Source organism: Microcaecilia unicolor, chromosome 1 (assembly GCF_901765095.1).
Source record: "Microcaecilia unicolor chromosome 1, aMicUni1.1, whole genome shotgun sequence".
Classification (NCBI taxonomy): domain Eukaryota; kingdom Metazoa; phylum Chordata; class Amphibia; order Gymnophiona; family Siphonopidae; genus Microcaecilia; species Microcaecilia unicolor.
In genome coordinates this window covers 766432422-766457457 of record NC_044031.1, presented here as the reverse complement: position 1 = coordinate 766457457, position 25036 = coordinate 766432422, and the positions used below count along the sequence as shown (strand labels likewise).

The window sequence follows — 25036 nt, the reverse complement described above, 5'->3', positions numbered from 1 at the left end:
AGTATAGTGGGGGTGATGCGCTTTGGGGAGAGAGGATGATGAACCTCGGGGGGGGGGGGGGGGGGGGAAAGGGTGAAGTGCCTCGGATTGGTGTGACATGCTGGGGGGTGGGGCACAGCAGCGACCTGCCCCAGGTGGCAACCAAGCTATGTGTGCCACTGTTCTGTATGAGTCTGTATTCAGTTTGGGAGGCTGTATTGTTCTATTCCCACAGTTGTGTCTGTGTGTTTACATTTACATAGTAACATAGTAAATGACGGCAGAAAAAGACCTGCACGGTCCATCCAGTCTGCCCTACAAGATAAACTCATATGTGCTACTTTTTGTGTATACCTTACCTTGATTTGTACCTGTCCTTTTCAGGGCACAGACCGTATAAGCCTGCCCAGCACTATCCCCGCCTCCAGCCACCGGCTCTGCCACCCAATCTCAGCTAAGCTCCTTAGGATCCATTCCTTCTGAACAGGATTCCTTTATGTTTATCCCACGCGTGTTTGAATTCTGTTACCGTTTTCATTTCCACCTCCCGCGGGAGGGCATTCCAAGCATCCACTACTCTCTCCATGAAAAAATAATTCCTCACATTTTTCTTGAGTCTGCCCCCCTTCAATCTCATTTCATGTACTCTCGTTCTACCGCCTTCGCACCTCCGGAAAAGGTTCGTTTGCGGATTAATACTTTTCAAATATTTGAACGTCTGATTCATATCACCCCTGTTTCTCCTTTCTTCCAGAGTATACATGTTCAAGTCTCTGCTCATACGTCTTGTAACGCAAATCCCTTACCATTCTCGTAGCTTTTCTTTGCACCGCTTCAATTCTTTTTACATCCTTCGCAAGGTATGGCCTCCAAAACTGAACACAATACTCTAGGTGGGGCCTCACCAACGACTTATACAGGGGCATCAACACCTCCTTTCTTCTGCTGGTCACACCTCTTTCTATACACCCTAACAACCTTCTAGCTACGGCCACCGCCTTGTCACACTGTTTCATCGCCTTCAGATCCTCAGATACTATCACCCCAAGATCCTTCTCCCCGTCCGTACCTATCAGATTCTCCCCGCCTAACACATACGTCTCCCGAGGATTTCTATTCCCTAAGTGCATCACTTTGCATTGAATTTTAATTGCCAAACCTTAGACCATTCTTCTAGCTTCCTCAGATCCTTTTTCATGTTTTCCACTCCCTCCGGGGTGTCCACTCTGTTACAGATCTTAGTATCATCCGCAAATAGGCAAACTTTACCTTCTAACCCTTTGTTTGTATTTGTATTCTGTAATTTAAACTAGCAGTAACTTCCTGTTAGAACTTGTAATCTCTGTTTTCATGGGTCATCCCTTGTACATGGCCCTTTTTCTCCAGTCTCTGGATTCAGCCATTAGCCCAAAGTACGTCCTCTGACCCTATTGGTCATTTCCTCAGCCCCTAGTTTTATGGGTATTCTCTGCATCCTTCCTGTAGAGCAGAATTCTTCATCTTGGGCTCAAGAGCAAGCTGTCCTCTGCCCAGTGGTGTTCCTAGGGGGGCTGACACCCGGGGCAGATCACCGATGCGCCCCGCCCCCCGGGTGCAGCGCCCCTCCCCCGGATGCAGCGACCCCCCCCCCCCCCGTTCCGGGGCAGAGGGAGCATGGAACGAATGAAGGACAGGCGCACACGGCACCTCCCCAGCGGCGTGCACCTGGGGCGGACCGCACCCACCGCCCCCCCCCCCCTAGGAACGCCACTGCCTCAGCCTCTGCCTCTTCCTTGCCTCTGGAGAAAGTATCCTCTTTTTTTGTCAATACTCAACATCTTTCTTTCAAAGAACCCTGCACCTATCCAGACAACAGACAGACAGACAGACAGACAGACAGACATCCTTTTCCCACTAAGGGTTACAATAATTCAGAATCCATCTCTCCAGTTACTCAACATCCATCCCTTCAGTCCAGTAGTCTGGCAGCCAAATGATCGGTATCCAGTTTCAAGGACTTATCCTGCCTGGGCAGAATTCTTGTTTTTCAACTATCTGCATGCAGTAAGTTATCCGCTTTTCAAGAAAAGTGAGTTTTCCTTTGGATGTTGGGCTGGTTTAGCTAGCTGTTTAGTAATATATGGATATATGTTATGAGAACAGCATACATTTCTCACGAAGGATATAAAAAGACTTGAAGTGGTTCAGAGGAAGACAACAAAAATGGCATGAGGCCTATGCAAAAGGACACATGAGACAAGTCTTGAAGACATGAATATGTGTACCCTAGAGAAGGGTGGGCAACCACAGTCCTCCAGGGCCAGAGCTCAGTCAGATTTTCAAGATTTCCACAATGAATATGCATGAGATTGATTTGCATGTACTGTTTTCATTGTGGAAATTTTGAAAACCTAAATAGGTTGATTACCCACCCCTGCCTTAAAGGAAAGGAGGGACATGGGAGATATTACATAAGTATATTAGTGTTGCCATACTGGGACAGACCAAAGGTCCATGAAGCCCAGCATCCTGTTTCTAATAGTGGCCAACCCAGGTCACAAGTACCTGGCAAGATCCCAAAAAAGTACAATACATTTTATACTGCTTATCCCAGAAATAGTGGATTTTCCCCAAGTCCAATTTAATAATGGTCTATGGACTTTTCCTTTAGGAAGCCATCCAAACCTTTTTTAAAACTGCTAAGCTAACTGCTTTTACTACATTTTCTGGCAACAAATTCCAGAGTTTAATTAAAAGTTGAGCGAAGAAAAATGTTCTCCGATTTGTTTTAAATTTACTACTTTGTAGCTTCATTATGTGTCCCCCTAGTCCTAGTATTTTTGGAAGGAGTAAACAGATGCTTCACGTCTACCCTTTCCACTCCATTCATTATTTTATAGACCTCTATCATATCTCCCCTCAGCCGTCTTTTCTCCAAGCTGAAGAGCCCTAGCTGCTTTAGCCTTTCCTCATAGGGAAGTTGTTCCATCCCCTTTATCATTTTTGTCGCCCTTCTCTGTACCTTTTCTAATTCCACTATATCTTTTTTAAGATGCGATGACCAGAACTGAACACAATATTCGAGGGGCGGTCGCACCATGGAACGATACAAAGGCATTATAAGGTAAAATTATGTATCATACCTGATAATTTTCTTTCCATTAATCATAGCTGATCAATCCATAGACTGGTGGGTTGTGTCCATCTACCAGCAGGTGGAGATAGAGAGCAAACTTTTGCCTCCCTATATGTGGTCATGTGCTGCCGGAAACTCCTCAGTATGTCGATATCAAAGCTCCATCCGCAGGACTCAGCACTTAGAGAATTACACCCACAAAGGGACACTCTGCCCAGCTCACCACCGCCGAAACGGGGGAGGGGAATTAACCCAGCTCATCCCCACACAAGTGGGGGAGGGGAATCCGTCCAGCTCATCCCCGCGGAGCGGGGGAGGGACACCACACCCGCCAATGCGGGGGGATCTGGCTTATCCTGCAACCGCAACCGCGGGAGGAGCTGACTGACCCTAACACCGCCAAAGCGGGAGGGGTACAAAGCTGCCCTACAGCCGCACGAAGCGGGAGGGAGTGCCGGCAGAATTTAAGTCTCAATCCAGCCCCGTAAAACGGAGGGGAGAGGAATGCAGCAGCTCACTGTAACACAAACTCGTCTCAACTCTTGAAGAATCCAAGTGAAAAAAACTTGAACACGAAGTCCTCCTGAAGTAACTGAAGACTAAACTTGAACCTAAAATTCAACCAGAATATAAACAGTACAGATATCTGGGAGGGGCTATGGATTGATCAGCTATGATTAATGGAAAGAAAATTATCAGGTATGATACATAATTTTACCTTCCATATCATCATGCTGATCAATCCATAGACTGGTGGGATGTACCGAAGCAGTACTCACCCAGGGCGGGACATTGAAATCCCTGAACTCAACACTGAAGCTCCAAACCGGGCCTCCGCCCGAGCAGCCACAGTCAAGCGGTAATGTCTGGAGAAGGTATGGGCCGACGCCCAAGTTGCCGCCTTGCAAATCTCTTCCAAGGAGACGGACCCGGCCTCTGCCATCGAGGCCGCCTGAGCTCTAGTGGAGTGGGCCTTCAACTGAATAGGCGGCACCTTCCCCGCGGCCACATAAGCCGCTGCAATGGCTTCCTTGACCCATCTTGCCCCTGTAGGCTTAGCAGCCTGCAGACCCTTACGAGGACCTGCAAACAGGACAAACAGATAATCCGACTTCCGGAAATCATTGGTCACTTCCAAGTATCTGATGATGACCCGTCTCACATCCAGATATTTGAGAGCAGAATACTCTTCTGGGTAGTGCTCCCTACGAAGGGAAGGGAGACAGAGCTGCTGACTCACATGGAAGCGAGAAACAATCCTGGGTAGGAAGGAAGACACTGTGCGAATAGTCACTCCTGCCTCAGTGAACTGCAGAAAAAGCTCTCGAAAAGAGAGTGCCTGGAGCTCGGAAACTCTTCTGGTTGAAGTGATAGCCACCAAACAGACTGCTTTCAATGTCAGGTCTTTCAGAGATGCCCTCGACAAGGGTTCAAAAGGCGGCTTTGTAGGGCTCTTAGCACCAGGTTGAGATTCCACGCAGGCACCACTGAGTGCAGAGGAGGGCGCAGGTGATTAACTCCCTTGAGGAAACGCACCACATCTGGCTGCAAAGCCAGGGAAGCACCCTTCAGGCGGCCCCTGAAGCAAGCCAGGGCCGCTACCTGGACTTTCAGGGAACTGAGCGACAGGCCTTTCTCCAGACCTTCTTGCAGGAACGCCAGCACTGAAGAAATTGGAGCAGTAAATGGAGAAAGTGAACCTGCTTCACACCACGCTGCAAAGGTACGCCAAACCCTGGCGTAAGCAGTAGAAGTAGAGCGCTTCCTCGCTCTCAGCAGAGTGGCGATGACCTTGTCTGAGAAGCCCTTCTTCCTCAGACTCTGCCGCTCAATAGCCAGGCCGTAAGACCAAAGGGGGAGGGATCCTCCATCACCACGGGACCCTGATGTAACAGGCCCTGCTCCACTGGCAGTCGCAGAGGTTCGTCCACTGAGAGCCTGATCAAGTCCACATACCAGGGACGTCTGGGCCAATCCGGACCCACCAGGATTATCCGGCCCAGATGCTTTGCCACCCAGTCTAGCACCCTGCCCAACATGGGCCAGGGCGGGAACACATAGAGAAGCTCTTGTGTCGGCCACTGTTGGAGAAGAGCATCTACTCCCAGGGATCGAGGGTCCCGTCCTCTGCTGAAAAAGCGCGGCACTTGGCAATTGGCCGATGATGCCATCAGATCTAGGCTCAGCTGGCCCCAGCGCTTCGTGATGTCCAAGAACGCCTGAACAGATAGCTGCCACTCTCCGGGCTCCAAGGTATGGCGACTGAGAAAGTCCGCCTTGACATTCATGACTCCGGCAATGTGGGCTGCTGACAGCTGTTCCAGGTTCGCTTCCGCCCACTGGCATAGATTCATGGCCTCCTTGGCTAGAGGGGCGCTCTTGGTACCTCCCTGGCAGTTGACATAGGCCAGGACCCGTACAGGCTTCAACGCCAGTACCGGGATGAACTCCAAAAGCGCCAACCGAATGGCTCTGAGTTCCAGGAGGTTGATAGACCACTTTACCTCTGCAGGAGACCAGAGCCCCTGCGCTGTCCTTCCCAAGCAGCGGGCTCCCCAGCCCGACAAAGAGGCGTCCGTCGTGATGACAATCCACTCCGGGGTCACCAGAGGCATTCCTGCAGACAACTTGTCTGTCTGCGTCCACCAGCTCAGTGCCTTGCGCACTGCTGGGTCCAAGGGAAGGCGCACAGCATAATCCTCCGACATCGGAGTCCAGCGCTGCAGCAGAGAGTGTTGTAGTGGTCTCATATGAGCCCTGGCCCAGGGCACTACTTCCATCGTGGCCGTCATAGAGCCCAACAGCTGCACATAGTCCCAAGCCCGAAGAGGAGAGGCTACTAGGAACTGGTCCATCTGAGCCTGAAGCTTGACAATCCGATTGTCTGGCAGGAACACTCTGCCCACTTGGGTGTCGAATCGAACTCCCAGATACTCCAGGGACTGAGTTGGGCGCAGCTGGCTTTCCTCCCAGTTGATGATCCACCCCAGGGAGCTCAAAAGAGCAACCACCCGGTTCACAGCTTTGCCGCACTCTGCATCAGAGGGGGCTCGGATCAAGCAGTCGTCCAGATAAGGATGGACTTGTACTCCTTCCTTCCTCAGGAAGGCCGCGATGACCACCATTACTTTGGAGAAGGTCCGCGGAGCAGTAGCCAACCCGAACGGGAGGGCTCTGAACTGGAAGTGTCGGCCCAGTACTGCAAAACGCAGAAAGCGTTGATGAGGAGGCCAGATGGGAATATGCAAGTACGCTTCCTTGATGTCCAAGGATGCCAGGAACTCTCCTGCCTTCACTGCCGCTATAACAGAGCGGAGGGTCTCCATGCGAAAGTGCCTGATTGACCCCTTGAGGTCGAGGATAGGCCGTACAGAACCTCCTTTCTTTGGTACCACAAAGTAAATGGAGTAACGTCCCTTGCCAAGCTGATTTTCTGGCACCGGAACGACCGCACCCAGGCGGATCAGATTGTCCAAGGTCTGCTGCACTGCCACAGCTTGACCGGAGACTTGCAGGGAGAGAGTACAAACCTGTCTCTTAAGGGTCGGCAGAACTCTAGCTTGTAGCCGTCTCTGTTGACTTCCCGCACTCAAGCGTCTGAAGTTATTGTGATCCACTCGCCCAGAAACGAGGACAGCCGTCCTCCAATCTGCACTGGGGCGTGGACCAAGGCCCCGTCATTGGGTACGAGACCCTAGGGGAGGACCGGAGGGAGCACCTCCGGGACGGCGGTCTCTGCGAAAGGAATGCTGCTTGGGGGAGAAGTTCCTCTTGCAGGAAGAGGGGGCAGAGGAGCCCGACCTGCCCGGGCGGTACCGACGGGCTTCCTGAAACCGTCCTCTGGAGGTACTGGGGCGAGCACTAGCCCGAGCCCTGACCTCTGGTAACCTCTTGCCCTTAGACGTGCCGAGATCGGTCACGATTTTGTCCAGCTCGACCCCAAAGAGCAGCTTGCCTTTAAAAGGCAATCTAGCCAGGCGGGATTTAGAGGCGTGGTCCGCAGACCTATGCTTCAGCCAAAGCCACCGCCGCGCAGAGATTGTCTGGGCCATGCCTTTAGCTGAGGCACTCAAGACATCATACAGCAAGTCTGCCAAATAGGCTAAGCCCGATTCCAGGGCCGGCCAATCAGCCCTCAAGGAATGATCCGAGGGGGAAGCCCGCTGCACCATAGTCAGGCATGCCCTGGCCACATAGGAACCGCAAACTGAGGCCTGCAAACTTAAAGCAGCCGCCTCAAAGGACGACCTTAAGGCCGCCTCCAATCTTCTGTCTTGGGCGTCCTATAGGGCCGTGCCACCTTCCACCGGCAACGCTGTTTTCTTAGTCACCGCAGTGATTAAAGAAACCACGGTAGGCCACAGATAGGCCTCACGTTCACTTTCAGGCAAAGGATAGAGGCGGGACATAGCCCTAACCACTTTAAGGCTCGCTTCCGGGACATCCCACTGAGCCGAAATTAAGGTGTGCATGGCATCATGCACGTGGAAGGTTCTATGCGGGCGCTTCGTCCACAGCATAATGGCAGAGCCAACAGGGGCTGAGGGAGAGACGTCCTCCGGAGAGGAAATCTTCAAAATGCCCATGGCCTGCATTAACAGGTTGGGCAAATCCTCTGAGCTAAAGAGCCGCGCTGCAGAGGGGTCATCCGCTCCATCCGAGCGGGGATCCGTCTCCTCCAAGGAATCCGCAAAGGACCGTTGGGAGAACTCAGATACGCTGCCCTCATCTACATCGGAGGAGACAAAGTCCTCCAAGGCCTGGGAATCAACCCGAGGGCGTTTACCTCCGGGGGCCTCAACCTCTTTACCAGATGAGGGAGCAGGGGCAGCGTTTTGCATAAGGAAGGCCTGATGCAGCAGCAAAACAAACTCGGGGGAGAAACCCCGCATACTGTGCACTTCCGCAGCCTGGGCTACAGCCCTAGACGCACCCTCAACCGGCGCTCGCAAGAGCGGGGGAGAGACATGCTGCGCATCCAAAATGGCGTCCGGCGCGACACTCCGCGAAGGAGCCGCGCGGGAAGAACGGCGCTTAAGTTTAGCCGCTTGTGCCGTCGCCCAAATTAAGGGCGTTCATGGCATCAATGTCTCCCACCTCAAGGGCGGCCCAAGAAGAAGCCGTCCGAGCCGCGTGGCCGGCCAATATGGCGGAGGCGAGCCGCGGGGGATGGGTGTTTATGGCGGGAAAAACCGCCACACCGGAGGAAGGACCGGGACACTCATCGGTCACGAAACTGTCACCCAACAAGGGCGAATCAGACTTTAAGACCCCCGCATCCCCTCTAGAAGCGCACACGCAATCCGGGGAGCGACTCTTTGCGCCCTCGCCCTCCGACGCCATAGGCCACGTGGAGACCAATCGGGGAACCCCCTGCCCGCTATAAAAGGTAAAAATTACCTGCTGTCCGCTCCGAGCTGTAACGACCTGGTGTCCCAGTGAGTAGCTGCAATAAACGTTTAAATAAACGTCGAAATAAACTCCTTTAAGGACGTTCAAAATTTTTTTTTTTTTTTTTTAAACGGAGCCAGCGGGAGGGGGGAGAAAAGGAGGGACCTGGCACCACCAGGTTTGCACTTGCTCAAGAAGAGCCCTCAACCCCAGGCACTCAACAAAACCTAAAAATTAGGCTTGGAGGCCTAGCCAGAGCTGCTGCTGTGTGTGACCACCACCTGCTGAGATAGAGAACATACTGGGGAGTTTCCGGCAGCACATGACCACATATAGGGAGGCAAAAGTTTGCTCTCTATCTCCACCTGCTGGTAGATGGACACAACCCACCAGTCTATGGATTGATCAGCATGATGATATGGAATCATCGTTCCACATTCTGCTACCAGAATATAGTCAGTGAACACAGATCTTTGGAGGAGATCAGTCAGCTTTTCACCTGCTGTTCCATTGTGTGGGGGTGAATGAAGGTCACCAGGTCCAGGGAGAAATAACCCAGTAGGCCTTTGGCCCTGCATGCCTCTCCTACTTTCCAGCATATAGCATTCAGCACAGCAGAATCAATTGAAGCCTGTGGAACGGAGGTGCCCACGTACTCCAAGGGGCTGCTGGCATGCAGCTGATCCCCGCTGGACACTAGACTTATCTCTCCTGTGGGTTCTATCAGCATATCCACCGTGAGGTTTGTGATGCTGTCCGAGGGTGGGAAGGCTTCGATCACTCCACCTAGCAAGAACAGAAGCTGTTATCAGTACATGTATATCTACATATAGGGAGATATTGCAACAGGGTAAATGTATCTGCATAGAGGATATTATTAGTACAGGGTCCCATATGCAATGCGCATGTATCGACACAAGGTATTATTGGTACAGGATATGGTGGGAGGGAGGGAGGCGTGATGCTGGGTGCGAGGGAGGGAGGCCAGCCTGGTGCTGGGTGGGAGGCCTGGTGCTGGGTGGGAGGGAGGCCTGATGCTGGGTGCTGGGTGGGAGGGAGGGAGCCCTGATGCTGGGTGCTGGGTGGGAGGCCTGGTGCTGGGAGGGAGGCCTGCCTGGTGCTGGGAGGACAGGGGGGAGAGGAGGGTGGCTGGACATGGGTGGCTGGAGGGGAGGGCAGGGGGAGAGGAGGGTGGCTGGAGGGAAGGGCAGGGGGAGAGGAGGGTGGCTGGACATGGGTGGCTGGAGGGGAGAGGAGGGTTGCTGGACATAGATGGAGGGCAAGAAATGAAGAAGAAAGGAGGAAAGTAAAGAAATAAATGGAAAGGAAGCCCTGGAAACGGAGTTAAGAGAACAGATAGAGAGCAGCAGAATCAGCGACTAGGACCAATATGGATAGAAAAACAAAATCACCAGACAACAAAGGTAGAAAAAATCATTTTATTTTCATTTTAGTGTTTGGAATATGTCCAATTTGAGAATTTACATCTGCTGTCTTATTTTGCACTGGGTATACTGGAGCTGTAACAGCTTATAGGAATGATTTATAATGAAAGAAAATCATGTTATTTTTTTCTCCTATACTAGTATAATATTTTCAGTGATGTCTGTTTATATGCGCCATGGCTGGTGTTAGGGGTGTGGCTATCATAGGGGTGGAGTCATATGTGGTGACCCCGCCCATAATGAGTACCGGCACCTGATATTCAGGTTAAATTGCCCTGTTGGCACTTTGTGATAAAAAATAAGATTTTGGGTTGCTGTTTGGGCACTTGGCAGTGGCGTAGCTACGTGGGGCCTGAGGGGGCCTGGGCCCCCATAGATTCCAGCCTGGACCCCCCTCCCGGCGAACCCGCCCCCGCCTACCTTCGCTTTTGCTGGCAGGGGACCCCAATCCCCGCCAGCCGACGTCCTCTCCATCCTGCTGAGAGAAAAAAAAGTCTTCTTCCGGCTGTTGAATGCTGACGTCAGCATACAACAGCCGGAAGAAGACTTTTTTCTCTCAGCAGGACAGAGAGGACGTCGGTTGGCGGGGATTGTGGTCCCCCGCCAGCAAAAGTGAAGGTAGGCAGCGGCGGGGAAGGGTTTGCGGCGGGAGGGGGGGTCGACAAAGATGTGGGGGGGCGGCAATGGTGGCGGTGGGGGGCGGCGCCGGGGGGGGGGTAAAATGTGCCCCCTCCCCTCGGGCTCTGGACCCCCTCCCACGGAAGTCTGGCTACGCCCCTGGTACTCGGTCTCTGAAAGGTTCGCCATCACTGGTCTAGTTGCAATATATCTTCCTGTCAGCAGGGGAAGACAAAGCAAATTCCTGCTCTATCCACTACATATGCTGGTATAGAGGGTAACTGGTCAGTATTTGTTTAGTACGCTGTCTCCATAACCAAGCCCTTGGAATCTTATTGTCTATTGTCCAATGATTTATATCCATACATGCCCTTTTTTTATAATGTCTTATAACCTGTAGTCTCTCTCTCTCTCTCTCTCACTCCCAGTACCCCTGGATTCCTTGGGTAGGTTCTTGGTCTGGTCTAGCAGAACTCAAAGAATGACAGTTATCAGGTAAGGTATAACTGTACTTTCCTTTTTGGCCATGCCACATTAACCCAGACCAACTGGATATACAAATGACACTTCATTGGGGGCAGTGGGAATCCTCAGCAATTACTAGGACTGCTGCTCCTAAGATAGCTTGCTTTCTGACCCCCAGGTCCAGTCTAAGTGTCACAAAAAGGGATTGGGAGTATATCTATGTTGATGCGCTACAGAAATCTTCTGGTGAAGCTGATCTGCCCAGGAGGCTATCTGGGCTCTAGTTGAGTGCACTTTAAAGTCCTTCAGAGCTTCACACCCATGTAAGTCATATTCATCTGGTCAAAGTAGCTTTCAAAGCCACCTCACCTCTTTGGGGATCACCAAAAAGGATTTAAAAAATTGCAAGTCTTCTGGAAAAGCTTAGTCATTTTCAGATATGTGTGGAATGTCCTCCTAACATCCAGGAGATGTAGCACCCTGCTAACTTGCTCATCCTTATGCCTCATGGGACTAGGTAATTTAATTGGTTGAGATGAAAGGATGAAATTACCTTCCACAACAAAGATAGTATCATGTGCAAAGTCGCCCCATCCTAAGTCATTATTAGATATGGTTCTCTGCAACTCCAAGTCTCTCCAGCCTGATGTAAAAACTACCAGAAAGATGGCCTTTTTCTAGACATTCCCAAGTGTCCCTGCCCTGACAGGCTCGAAAAGAAGCTCTCCTAAAGTACTGAGGAACAAATTCAAGTCACATGATGGCACCATCCTACTCAAAGAGGGCTTGATATACTCAGTCCCCTGCAGGAAACATACCACTGCTTGCGTGTTAGCAAGGAAACTCCTGCTACAGACCCTCTATATAACATGATATGGACATACAGCACACTCTAATGGAGTTAAATGCTAGGTCTCTCTCAAGCCCAGCCTACAGAAAATCTAAAATATGTGGGATTTGAAACTTCCATGGGGAAATGTGCCTCTCCCTGCACCAGGTGTCAAAAATCCTCCAGATCCTGACATATGCCAAGGAAGTAGATCTTCTTTTAGCTTTCAGCATGGCTTCAATCACTGAGAATGAGATCACCAGCTTCTTCAGAGGTAGTTCTTCCATCTCTATCAGTCCGTATCATAGTAGCTTCCTGATCTGCATGATCCAAATTGGCTGTGCTAATCCTAGCCTTTTCAAGTCCCCATAACAGAGGTGCCTCAGCCAATCTGTGGTCATCAGGATTACGTACCCTCTGAACAAGAAGATATGATGTATTATCCTGCCTATTACAGGCTGGAAAGTGGAGGGGGGGACTTACAGGAACTTGTTGTAAGGCTATGGGATTGTCAGCCCTCACATTCTGAGTTCTTAATACAATCAATAATGGCTGTGGAAAAACTCACGTGACTGAACCTCAGATATCAAATCATTCTATTGCAACAAGAGCATTATAGTAAAGAACATTTCAAAAAAGACAAGAAAAAAAATCCTCAGATGATGCTTTGACAATACAGCTTGAAATCACCATTTTCCATAGACATTTATAAAAATGTCAGTTTTTTAAATGATATGATACACATTTTATGACTTACAATTGTTGTTTAAGAAAACCTGTTGTCAGAACATAATTTGAAGACTTTTTCCTCCCTGTGAGGGAGCGAGAGGTATAGCAGCTGGTGTTCCTAGGAACACTCCCTCACTGAAGGTGCAGGTTAACCACCTCACAGAAGGGGGAGCTAAGAGGATGAAGTTCAGCTGCCTGAAAGCAGGTGGCACTAAATTTTTGTCCTGAGTTAGGAGGGTGGGGCTCAGAGGGAAGGAAGGTTAAATACCCTGAGAGAGTATAGAACCAGTGAGACCCTGAGGCAAGAGGTGTCCAGGAGAGAGATCCTGAGCTCAGAGATCTCCGAGAGGGAGGCTCCAAGTGAAGGAATTCTCCCTAAAGTGTTAGCTGGGCTGCAGTACCTGTGAAGGAGTCCCAGGGAAGCAAGGAGTGGCCATAGCTCAGAGATTTACATGAGAAGGAACAGAAGACTGCAAAGGGGTTTCTGACCAGGGTTGGAAAGAGTCTGTGACAAAGGAACAGACTGTATTACTTTAATTATTTTCTACCAATAAAGTCTGCACTGCAACTTGCCTGTGAAATCCTGTAGCCAACCGCCACTCACACTTGCTTACATAGTAACAAAGTAACATAGTAGATGATGGCAGATAAAGAGGTGTACAGTCCATCCAGTCTGCCCAACAAGATAAACTCATTCTATGTGATACTTTACCTGACCTTGATTTGTCCTTGCCATTTTCAGGGCACAGACTGTAGAAGTCTGCCCAGCACCCAATCTCCACAAAGCTTCTGTGGATCCATTCCTTCTGAACAGGATTCCTTTGCGTTTATCCCACACATTTTTGAATTCCGTTACTGTTTTCATCTTTACCTAACCTCTTGTTATATTTGAATGCTCAGTGGAAGATTTGAGAAGTTCATTGTGAGTGTTGCCATCAAATCCATGGAGGCTTGTTTCATCACGACTATGGCAGCTGAATTCTCACTCTCTGTCCTTCAGCCGGTGATGGCCTAAGAAATCCACCCGCACATTGGTGGTGCCCAAAATACAGCATGATGACAGTGCCTCATGATGAGACTCACTTCCTTGACAATGTAGCAGCTTCTGGTCCCTCCTTGATAATATATACTACAGCTGTTCCATTGTCCAAATGGACCCTCATTTCTTTGCTCTCAAGGAGGCTGTCACGTATACAAACAGGAAACTAGGTTGTGAGCCCTTGGACCACTGCCGAGGAGTGGCAGGCAAAACCACCCCACTCTAGAGACAGGGCAGATCTCTGACAAACCGTTAGGCTTCACCTGCACCTGGCCACTTTTCACCAAGAGTTGAGCTCCAGGCTTCCGGTGGCCGGCAGGACTTACTGGACAGGGCAGGACTGGATAACAGCTAGGCAACACAGGGACAGCAAGGCAGGGAAAAGATGGGCCTGAAAGCTGAAAACAGCTACTAAAACAGGGAGCAAAACACTGACTAACAAGACACAAAACTAAAAGCTGCAGAGCAGCCAGTAAGATACAAACAGACAAGGACTAACACAGAACTACAACTCAGAGACAAGACAAGCAAACAAACAAACAACAATCTAATCTAGCTATCCAAAGACTAGCAAGAACAGACAAGAATCAAGACAGGAATAAACTAGAAACTGGAAACAGCAGAAGTGCACCAGCACCCCAACATACCAGGGCCTTAGACGTGATGCAAAGGCAAAGGCAGAGAGGTTCCAAGTGGCTAATAAGCCCAGCAGCAGCTGAGCTTCAGCTGCAGTAATCATCAGGCAGCTACGAGTGCAGTGCAGGGTCAAACAAAACAGACAAGTCTGGCAGCCTGGAAGATCCAGACTGGATTGGGCTAAAGTCTGGAACGGGTGATAGTCCATAGCAGCCACCGGTTCTGGCCACCAGAGGGCGAGGGGAGCACAGATGTAACAGAGGCTTTGAATCCTTAGAAGTTCTAATCTTGCAGCCCTGATTTCCAGCCTGTTCATTGGTTTTCCTGGATTCTCCACCCAACCATTTGCCTCAGGTCACCTACCTCCAAGCCTTCTATCATGGAAATCCCTGAGAGGCACTTCCCATTCCAAGGGAACAGTCGTGTGCTTGGTAAATGCTGAAACCAAGGCGTTCACTCTGAGAACGAAAAAAAAAAACAACCTCTCTTGCTCTGGAGCTTAATGAGGACCCTCTCACCTTCCTTTCTGGAGACAGAGCACAAACTGACAGGCTACCTGCTGTACCAGCATACATGGTGGATGAAGTAGGAATTAGCTGAGTCTTCTACTTGTCCGGATTTTTGGACATGTTTACTAAATAAACAATTTTTGGTGTGTAAGAACAAAATAAAGCCAAACTCAGAGCAAGTGAACTAAGAGCTGAGGAGGTACATAAGAAACTGGGATATGACTATAAGAAGTGTCATGCTGGGTCAAACCAAAAGTCCATTGAACCCAGCATTCAGTGCGGGCCACCTAGAACCACCCAGCAGATCTCACCCGTTTAAAAATTGTTAAACCGATCCCACACAAAAAGTGTCCAAATCTTTTAAAAAGTCAACTATAGTGCCAATCCCAACATATTCTCTGTCAACAAATTCCACAACTTAATTGTGCATTGACTGAAAAATATTTTCTTAGCAGTGCTAGGATGGAGGCTGAGTAGATGGTGAGAGAGAAACCAGTCAATGGAGAGGGAACAGAGGAATGGATAGTATCTTTTGTAAGACATAATGAAGAAGGCAGGAGAGTGGAAAGGGAAGAAAGAGAAAAAGTGTAATGTTTCAGAGAAAGAAGACAGATGCGAGACCAGGAGAGGCATTTCCCAGAGCCTGAATTGGCACCTTGAGTTATCCATTTCCCACACTAGTTCTGGTGGAGGGAGCTAATGAATGCAGAATCTTCACCTTGGTTGAGAAACGCTTGCAGGAACTTCTCCCATGTAGGAAAACGTTTCTTGTTGAGTGGCTGTGCGTACTGTGTGAGGACATTTGGCAGCTCCTGAGAGATACGCAGCATCGTTTCCTCCTGCCCAAAGAAATTAAACAGAACAAGTCGTCTTAGGAGAACTGCTTATGGAAAGATCAACAGTCAGAAAGGATAGGGGTTATTTATCCAACATAGGATACACCAAGCGTGATTATACTTCATTTGAAACACTTATTGACACATAGACCTACTCCTTTTAGCTACATATACATCATAAATCCATCTAATTAAAGGTTCTTTAAGAACACAAAGAAATTGCGAATGAATATTCAAAATCACTTACATGTCAGCATAAGTGCTTTGTTTCAAAATTTTCACTGGGAAATGGATAAACTTTTTTCTGTTTAAATCAAATTATGGCCAAAATGTATCTGCTTAGGTTGAGGAGAAATCAGGGGCATTCAAGGGGTGGAGCTAAGCAAATAGAATATTCAGCCACTATCAATATAATTTTATGTATTTTAAGTCAATTTTCAGGCTCATTTTTGAAAGAGATGGATGTCCAAAAAGTGACATAAATCTGCACTTGGACGTCCATCTCACAGAAACGTCCAAATTGATATAATTGAAACCGCATTTCAGACGCCTTTCTCAGAAGTCCGTCTAAAGGATGTCCAAATCTTAAGGGGACGTATCGGAGGCGTGTTCAAGGCGGGACTTGGGTGTTCCTAAGACTTGGACATCTTTGAGTCATAATGGAACAAAGCAAAAACGTCCAGCACTAAAAAGACGTTTTGAGCTGGACCTGTTTTTCTTACGAATAAGGCACAAAAAGGTGCCCCAAATGACCAGATGACCACTGGAGGGAATCAGGGATGACCTCCCCTTATTCCCCTAGTGGTCACTAATCCCCTCCCACCCCAAAAAACTGTGGTGAAGAACATTACTTGCCAGCCTCTATGCCAGCCTCAGATGTCATACTCAGGTCCATGACAGCAGCATCCCCCCACTACCTGTTACACTTGTGCAGGAAACTGTGGTACCCACATATAGGTGCCCCATTCACCCGTAAGGGCTATGGTCATGGTGTACAGTTGGGGGTAGTGGGTTTTGGGGGGGTTGGGGGGCATAGCACACAAGGTAAGGGAGCTGTGTACCTGGGAGCATTTTATGAAGTCCACTGCAGTGCCGTCTAAGGTGCCCGATTGCTGTCCTGGCATGTCAGGGGGACCAGTCTACTAAAAATGCTAGCTCCTCCCACGTACAATTGGCTGGACTTTGGACGTTTTAAACTTGGACGTCTTTGTTTCGAAAATGGACGAAAATCAAAGACGTCCAAATTGCAAAACGTCCAAATCCAAGGACGTCCATGGTATTTTCAAACACAAAAGATGGAAGTCCATATTTTTCGAAAATGATCTTCTCCCCGCCTCGGAACTTGGACATCTTTGTAAAACATCCAAATTCTGACTCAGATGTTTCTTTCGAAAATGCCCCTCTCTATCAAAAGCAATCCAGATTCAGTACTGGACTGCAGTGCTCCAAGCCTTCATTCACCACAATCCAGATTTTTTGTCCCTATTTTATATCCTGTCCCAACTAACTTGGCCCAGTCTCTGCAGGGATGACCCAAGAGGGGCATTTTTGATATGACGTCTAAGTCCAACTTTGGATGTTTTGCTAAAAACGTCCAAAATTCAAGTGGGGAATAAAGCCATTTGCAAAACAAAAAAAAATGCCTCTTTTTTTTTTTAATGGCTATTTGCTAGATGTTTTTGTGCTCTGTGTATTTATCTTTTTGGTACATTTTTGAAAAAAAAAAAAAGTCCAACTGAAATAAAGCACAAAATTAAGCCATTGGGATGTAGGAGGAGCCAGCGTTTTTAGTAGGCTGGCCACAGAGACATCCTAGGAGAGCATTGCAGTGGACTTTGTATAAATGCTCTCAGGTACTCATCTCACCGTTGCTCCCTTATCTTGTCTGCTGATCCTCCCAAAACCCACTACCTCCAACTGTACACCACTACAATAGCCCTTATGGGTGAAGGGGGCACCTATATGTGGGTACAGTGAGTTTCTGGTGAGTTTTGGAGGGCTCATAGTTTCCATCACAAGTGTAACAGGTAGGGGGAGGTAGGAGCCTGGGTCCACCTGTCTGCAGTGCACTGCACCCACCACTAGACTATTCTAGAGACCTGCAGGCTGCTCTAATGGACCTGAGTTTAACAGCTCAGGCTGCTAAATAATATTTTTAATCACATTTTTGGGGGATGGGAGGGGATAGTGACCACTGGGGGAGTAAGGGGAGGTCACCCCTGGTTCCCTCCAGTGGTCATCTGGTCATTTAGAGCACTTTTTTGTGGCTTATTTGTTAATGAAACAGGTCTAGACCAAAACATCCAACTTATAGTCCTGGATGTTTTTGTTTTGTTCTATTATGACAGAAAAACGTTCAAGTGTTAGGAACGCCCAGATCCCGCCCTTAACATGCCCTTTGTGATTTGAACATACTTCTGATGGACTTTATAGAAAAACATATAAAAATTGGTTTTGAAAATACCAATGTGGATGTTTTTTGTGAGAAAAATGTCCAAACACAGATTTATGCCACTTTTTGAAAATGAGCCCCCAAGTCTCCTTCAGGAACCCTGCAATTAGATTTGTACAAGACAGCAGAACCCGTATAGAATCTGGCTAATTGGCCAGGCGACAGGAGTCCCCTGATCCCTTAGATTTGTTATTGAATAAATGAAATCTCAGAGAAACAGAAAAAGATCATACAGCCTGTCCAGTCTGCCCATCCACACTGAACAATATGGTCTACAATCCTTTTCTCTCTTTTAGAGATCGTCTGTGCTTGTCCCATGCTGCAATGAATTCTGGTACAGTCCTCGTCTCCACCACCTCTGCTGAGAGGGTGTTCTGTGCATCCACCATCCTTTCCATAAATAAATAAATATTTCTTTAGATCAGGGGTGTCTTGCCAGGTCAGGTTTTCAGGATTTCCCTAATGAATATGCATGAGATCTATTTAAATACAATGGAGGCAGTGCATGCAAATAGATGTCATAGGGACATTGGATACTGTACAAAAAGGCATACCATAGTGATCCAACATAAATGCCTGATCTCTGCAACACAACAAAACTAAAGTACTTAATGGACATAACACAACTCTTCTGCTGTACGATTCCTTAGTGTGGCTGTGCCACATGAACTTTATCTTACCACAACATCACTTTGTATTTGTTTACACCAGAGTCTGTAACGCCTCTCCGGTAATATGTAAGCCACATTGAGCCTACAAATAGGTGGGAAAATGTGGGATACAAATGTAACAAATGAAATAAATAAAATAAAATACACCACTTGATCCGAGTTACAGTATGTCTTATCACATAAATAAAATGTTTTACCCGTTCTAGGTTCCAATATAAATTGTGTGGTTATGGCATAGTGACAATATACACACAACCTCCTGATGTTATAAATTCTCATTTTACTTGTCTTCTATTTGACAGAAGTTCCCCCAAATTTTCCACCTGTTCCAAGTGGTATATTGGGCAGGCTCACCGCAAGATTAAACAAAGAACTGGGGAGCATTTAAGTAATATGAGGAATCATAAAATTGATGCCCCTTCGGTGGCTCATTGGATGGAACAGAACCATTTGGAACATGAGTTACGTTTTGTAGTGCTGTCCCAAACTGAAATGCAGTAGAGAGGTGATGTTTCAGAAGGAGCAATGATTCATTTTTGATTGGGCAACTCTTATCCCTATAGGACTTAATAAAGAGATTGAATAGACAACGTAAAAGTCAATAGGTAATGTTGAACCAATCATTGAGGACTTGGGTATTTAAGAGCCATCACTGAAAAGAATGAGTGAAGATTGAAAATGGTAGAGTGCAAGTGTTGGCGTTTTCTGGCAGTTGAGAGGAGACAGAAGTGATGTCCACCTAAGTAAGTTCAATTTGAAATTTGAGAAATCAAGATTGTATTTGAACAGTTGAATTTGAGTATATAAGAAAAGAAAATCAAAATGTGCCACAGATAGATTTGATAATTGAGTGATTAATGAAAGATTTGTTGCATTTTAGAAAGCCGTTCTCCTGAAGACGCCATTGAGGGCGCACTGAGAACAGTTGAAGAAGATAGAAGAGAACAGGTATAGTTTTGATGAACTAACACTATAATTACTATTATCACTACAATCACAGAATCACATGAGTTCACTACCGCAGAGAGTTGCCAGCTCCTACAACCATTTCAAGCTAAGTTCCTTTGTCTACATTTCAATAAGAAGAATCAAGTGTAGTGGAATTTCTATACATTCTAAGCTATTCAAAGTGGTTGGAAATCAAGTATAAAGATACTCAACATTTGTTATCTTGTTAGACAAGTGATAGGAGGTAGAAGGCTGGTGCAATTTTATTTTATTTATTTGTTATATTTGTATCAAACATTTCCCCACCTATTTGTAGGCTTACCATGGCTTGCATAGTTCCGGAGAGGTGGTTTACAGTGATGTATGATCATAGAGTGCAATGAGAGGTATGAGAACCTCTTGTGGCATGCACTTTATTTACACTGAGCACACTAATTAAAAAAAATTGTACAAGTGAAAACAAGTAAGGTAGGATTTACTGATTATAGTATATAGCTAAAATTTAATGCCAAGAAGTGCAGAGTGATGCACTTGGGGTGCAGAAACCCAAAAGAGAGATATTGGATAGGAGGGGAGAGATTAGTAAGCTTGACTAAGGAGAGAGAACTTGGGGTGTTGGAGTCTGAGAATCTAAAGGTTAAGAAACAATATGACAAGGTGGCAGCCGTGGCCAGAAGAATGCTAGGCTGCATAGAGAGGGGTGTAACCAGCAGAAGAAAGGAGGTGTTGATGCCCCTCTACAAGTCATTGGTGAGACCCCACTTGGAGTACTGCATTCACTTTTGGAGGCCGTATATAGCTAAGGATGTAAAAAGACTGGAAGCGGTGCAAAGAAAAGCTACAAAAATGGTATGGGATTTGTGTTGCAAACCTTACGAGGAGAGACTTGCCGACCTGAACATGTATACTTTGGAGGAAAAGAGAAACAGTGGTGAAATGATACAGACATTCAAATATCTGGAAGGTATTAATCCGTAAACAAACCTTTTCCGAAGATGGGAAGGCGGTAGACCTAGAGGACGTGAATTGAGATTGAAGGGGGGCAGACTCAAGAGTAATGTAAGGAAGTATTTTTTTCATGGAAAGGTTGGTGGATACTTGGAATGCCCTCCTGCGCAAGGTGGTGGAGATGAAAATGGTAATGGAATTTAAACATGTGTGGGATAAACACAAAGGAATCCTGTTTAGAAGGAATAGATCCACGGAATCTTAGCGGAGATTGGGTGGCAACATCGGTAATTGGGAAGCAAAACCAGTGCTGGACAGATTTGTACGGTCTGTGCCCTGATCGTGACTGAATAGATATGGATGGGCTGGAGTGTAAATTTAAGGGGCTTCGATGTTAGCTTCAGAACTCTTAGTATAAGAACAGTGCTGGGCAGACTTCTACGGTCTGTGCCCTGAGAATAACAGGGACAAATCAAACTCGGGTATAAATATAAAGTATCACATACCTCTCTACCCTCATCTCCCCTTACGTTCCAGCCTGAAACCTCCGTTCATAGGACAAATCCCTCCTCTCATTACCCTTCTCTACCACCGCCAACTCCAGGCTCCGCTCATTCTGCCTCGCCTCACCCTATGCTTGGAACAACTTCCCCGAGTCCTTACGCCAAGCCCCCTCCTTGCCCATCTTCAAGTCTTTGCTTAAAGCCCACCTGTTCAATGCTGCGTTCGGCACCTAACTCTTACCTTTCAGGAATTCCAGACTGCCCCAATTTGTCTGCCCCTATCGGTCTGACTGTTCACGTGTCCTTTAGATTGTAAGCTCTTTGAGCAGGGACTGTCCTTCTATGTTAGATTGTACAGCGCTGCGTAACCCTAGTAGCGCTTTAGAAATGTTAAGTAGAAGTAGTAGTAGTAAAATGAGTTTATCTTGTTGAGCAGACTGGATGGACCGTACAGGTCTTTATCTGCCGTCATTTACTGTTACTCACGTTACATAACTGAATTTCCCAAGCTTTCTGTAGCTTAGATGCTAATATTAGGTGAATTTGGTTTTGTTATTTATTATTCAATTTGTTTACTTAGCTCTGTGCAGTAGAGAAGTATCTATTGTTTATTTACTTCTCTTATATCATTTACAATTCATCTATCATTGCCTTTGATTGCCTCAAGTATTTATTGTCTGCAGAACTGAGAGGTGAGAGGGCAGTTGCTATTTCTGATCACCTGCAGCCAGGATGCAAAAAGTCTTCATTGTTCCCAGATGGCCGTAGCTGGAATTTTGAAAATGATCTGAATACACTATAAAACACCCTGGTTTTGCCTCCCATGAAGCAGAAGCAACAGCAGCAAGTGGTAGGTGGAGGGAAAACAACCATCATTACCAACTAATGCAAATGGTTTTCATATGGAAAATTGCTTTGTAAAATATTTGCTCCATCTGTTGAAAGGCACAGAGACAGACCCCCTCCCCCTTCCCCCATGATCGTTAATGGCCCATTTCAGCAGGCAGGGAAACGTGATTCAGCAGGCTCTGACTCGCATTAAGTAGAAGGAAGAGAAGTGCTGGCTGGAATTTGGAATTATGGGGCATTATCTGCTCCTTCAGAAGCCGCTGCCAATTATCCAGGCCTTGGCTTCAGATCAACACCCAGAGCCCAGACCTGCATGGGCTTGGAACAGGCAAACAGCCCTTTTCTGGACTCAGAGCAAGACGGGTGGCCCCTGAACTGCTCCTTATTCCCCTAAAAGCTGATCAGGGAACTTTCAGTGTTTTGGGGAAGAGATCGAAGGTAGCTGAAGTGCAAAGGCGATTGTCCCCAGTGAGTTTCCGCAGCTTTTCTCAATATGATCCCACCCTTCAAACATGCTCATTCCTTCTGCAACCAATTCCGTCTATGTTCAATTTACTTATCCGTTAACCCCATTACTCTGCGTTTACTACAAGCTGTTTATTCTTCTTATGACTTTGTAATTCTTTATATTGTTACTATGTAAACCGCATTGAGCCTGCCTTGTATGGGAAAGCGCGGGGTACAAATGTAATAAATAAACAAGGTGAAGCAAAATAAACCTTGCAAAGTTCTCAGCATTGTCAATGAACACTTTCACTGTACTATATATTTCAAATTTACAATCAGAACATTCATATCCTGATGTTTCAGCCTCCTGATCTGCTAGAGTTTTATATATTTTTTGGAAAGATGAAATTTGGTAATTGTAATGTTGTAATTATTGAACGCTATTCCGTTTTATTCAGAGGATTTATATCCTGCTAAAATCAATAAAGAGTCTAAGCAGGTTACATAAATATAAAACATATACTGGAAAATTAGGAAAGCTCACAAAAATTAGTCATTCAAATATTTATCAAAAAGATAAGTTTTCAGTCCCTTGTGGAATTGTAAATAACTAGAAATCACACAAACTTGTTCAGGTACGAAATTCCACAACTTACTAACCCGAAAAGAAAAAGAAGCATCATGGATTGGGGACATAACGGACTGGCCTACTGACCCTCAAGATAAAAGGGGAACTGAGAGAACAGTATAGGACTCTTACTAGCTTTCAATAGACTTCATTGGGTAGGTAAAGCTCCCCCCCCCCCCCATTTGCTTTCTGCCTTCTAGATCAATGCCTCTGGTTCCAGGATTAAAGGTGACAACTGTCAGTCCAAAATGTGACTGCCATGTCTATTTGTTTGAATATATAGCATCCAGCAACAACAAGGGTGAATAAACGAGGCGAAGTGCCCCACCGGTGCATGGAGCCGACATTAACATGGCGCCGTGCACCGATGGGCCAGCCTACCCGAAGCAGCGGGGAGCAAGCGAGGGGAGGAGGTCAGGACCCCGCCTCGCATCTTGGTCAGTTAAGAGATGGCAGAATTAGGAAGCCCTCTAGCAGGGTATGCCAAGTTCTACCATAGGTACCAAAAAAAAAAACAATTTTCTTTTAGTGAATGCAGTACTAACATACTATCTCTTAAGTTATCTAGATCTGCCCATTCTCTCGACTACATTATATCACACCTACCCGAGCAGAATGGAAGCGGAAAAGGGCCACGACATCGAGAGGGCGCAACACCTACCCGAACACAGGATGGAGGAAGAAATCGCCGCACCTCCCTTGCAGCAAGAAGTAGCCACGACATATACTGAGAACAACGCATGCTCTTCAACAACAACTACATGATCGAAGACCCCAGTATCCAAAGGGAAAGGGCAAAAGAAGGGAGCCAACAGCAAGGCATCTGAGCAAGTACCAGTGACAGCGGCGAAGGCAAGAGCAAAAAAGAAGGGCGGCCAGACAGACACCCATGTCTATTTGTTTGAATATATAGCGTCCAGCAACAACAAGGGTGAATAAATAAAGAGGAGCAGAGGAGCAGCCTAGCAGGTAGAGCAGCAGGATGAGACAAGGGGAGTCCGAGTTCACATCCCATTTCTCCCAATGATGCTCCTTGAGAAAGTCACTTCACTCTACATTGCCTCAAGTTGAATTTAGATTGTGAGCCCACGTGTGCAGGGAAATACGTGATTGTAGCCCACGGAATTCAGCTTTGGACAATTTCAGTTCCTGTTATGATCTCTACTGTTCACATGTCCTTTAGATTATAAGCTCTTTGAGCAGGGATTGTCCTTCTATGTTAAATTGTACAGTGCTGCGTAACCCTAGTAGCGCTTTAGAAATGTTAAGTAGTAGTAGTAGTAATCTCAATGAGTGGGAAAGCGCGGGGTACAAATGTAACAAAAAAAAAAACCCCTCTAGTCACAGTTGTATTACACTAGTGCAATCAAAACAACTTGTTTGAGTCATTTCTACCATGTATTGTGTGCATCTATGAATATTACATTTGTATGTACTTTATACCGGTGTTTCCCAAGTTAGGCACATCTACATTTTCAAAAATGTTGTCCACTACACCAGCCTCCACAGAGCAGGCAGTATAAATACAGAAGACTTACGTGCCAACAGAAAATCTAAGGAAGCCCTGGAACTGGAAGGAGTGGGATGAGGAGAAGGTGCTATGTGCAGGGTCCAGCTGTCCATGTCTTACAAGCTGCCTGCAAATTCTCACACCTTGGGGCTCATACTATATCTAGACTTGTATGACTATATATATGTTCTAAGAGGAAGGAACTCCTGTACATTTAAGAGCCACTGCTGCTGTTTTCTTATTTAATTATTTAGATTTTGCTCACACCTTTTTCAGTAGTAGCTCGAGGTGAGTCACATTCAGGTACACTGGGTATTTCTCTGTCCCAGGAGGGCTCACAATCTAAGCTTGCACCTGAGGCAATGGAGGGTTAAGTGACTTGCCTGGGATCACAAGGAGCAGCAGCAGGATTTGAACCAGCCACCTCTGGATTGCAAGACTGGTGCTCTAACCACTAGGCCACTCCTCATTGCTGGGGAGGAGTTGAGA

At 47.0% G+C, this 25036-nt stretch overlaps 1 protein-coding gene across 1 annotated transcript in view; it reads right to left on the bottom strand.

Moving 5' to 3' along the window:
- Positions 1-25036, bottom strand: part of IQCH (IQ motif containing H) — a 307537-nt gene that overhangs the window by 57537 nt on the left and 224964 nt on the right. The window contains exons 15-16 of the mRNA XM_030192830.1: positions 15474-15594; positions 8985-9271 (exon numbers count right to left, since the gene is read on the bottom strand). Of these exons, the coding sequence (XP_030048690.1) occupies positions 8985-9271; positions 15474-15594 (408 nt within the window). The remainder of the gene's footprint in view (positions 1-8984; positions 9272-15473; positions 15595-25036) is intronic.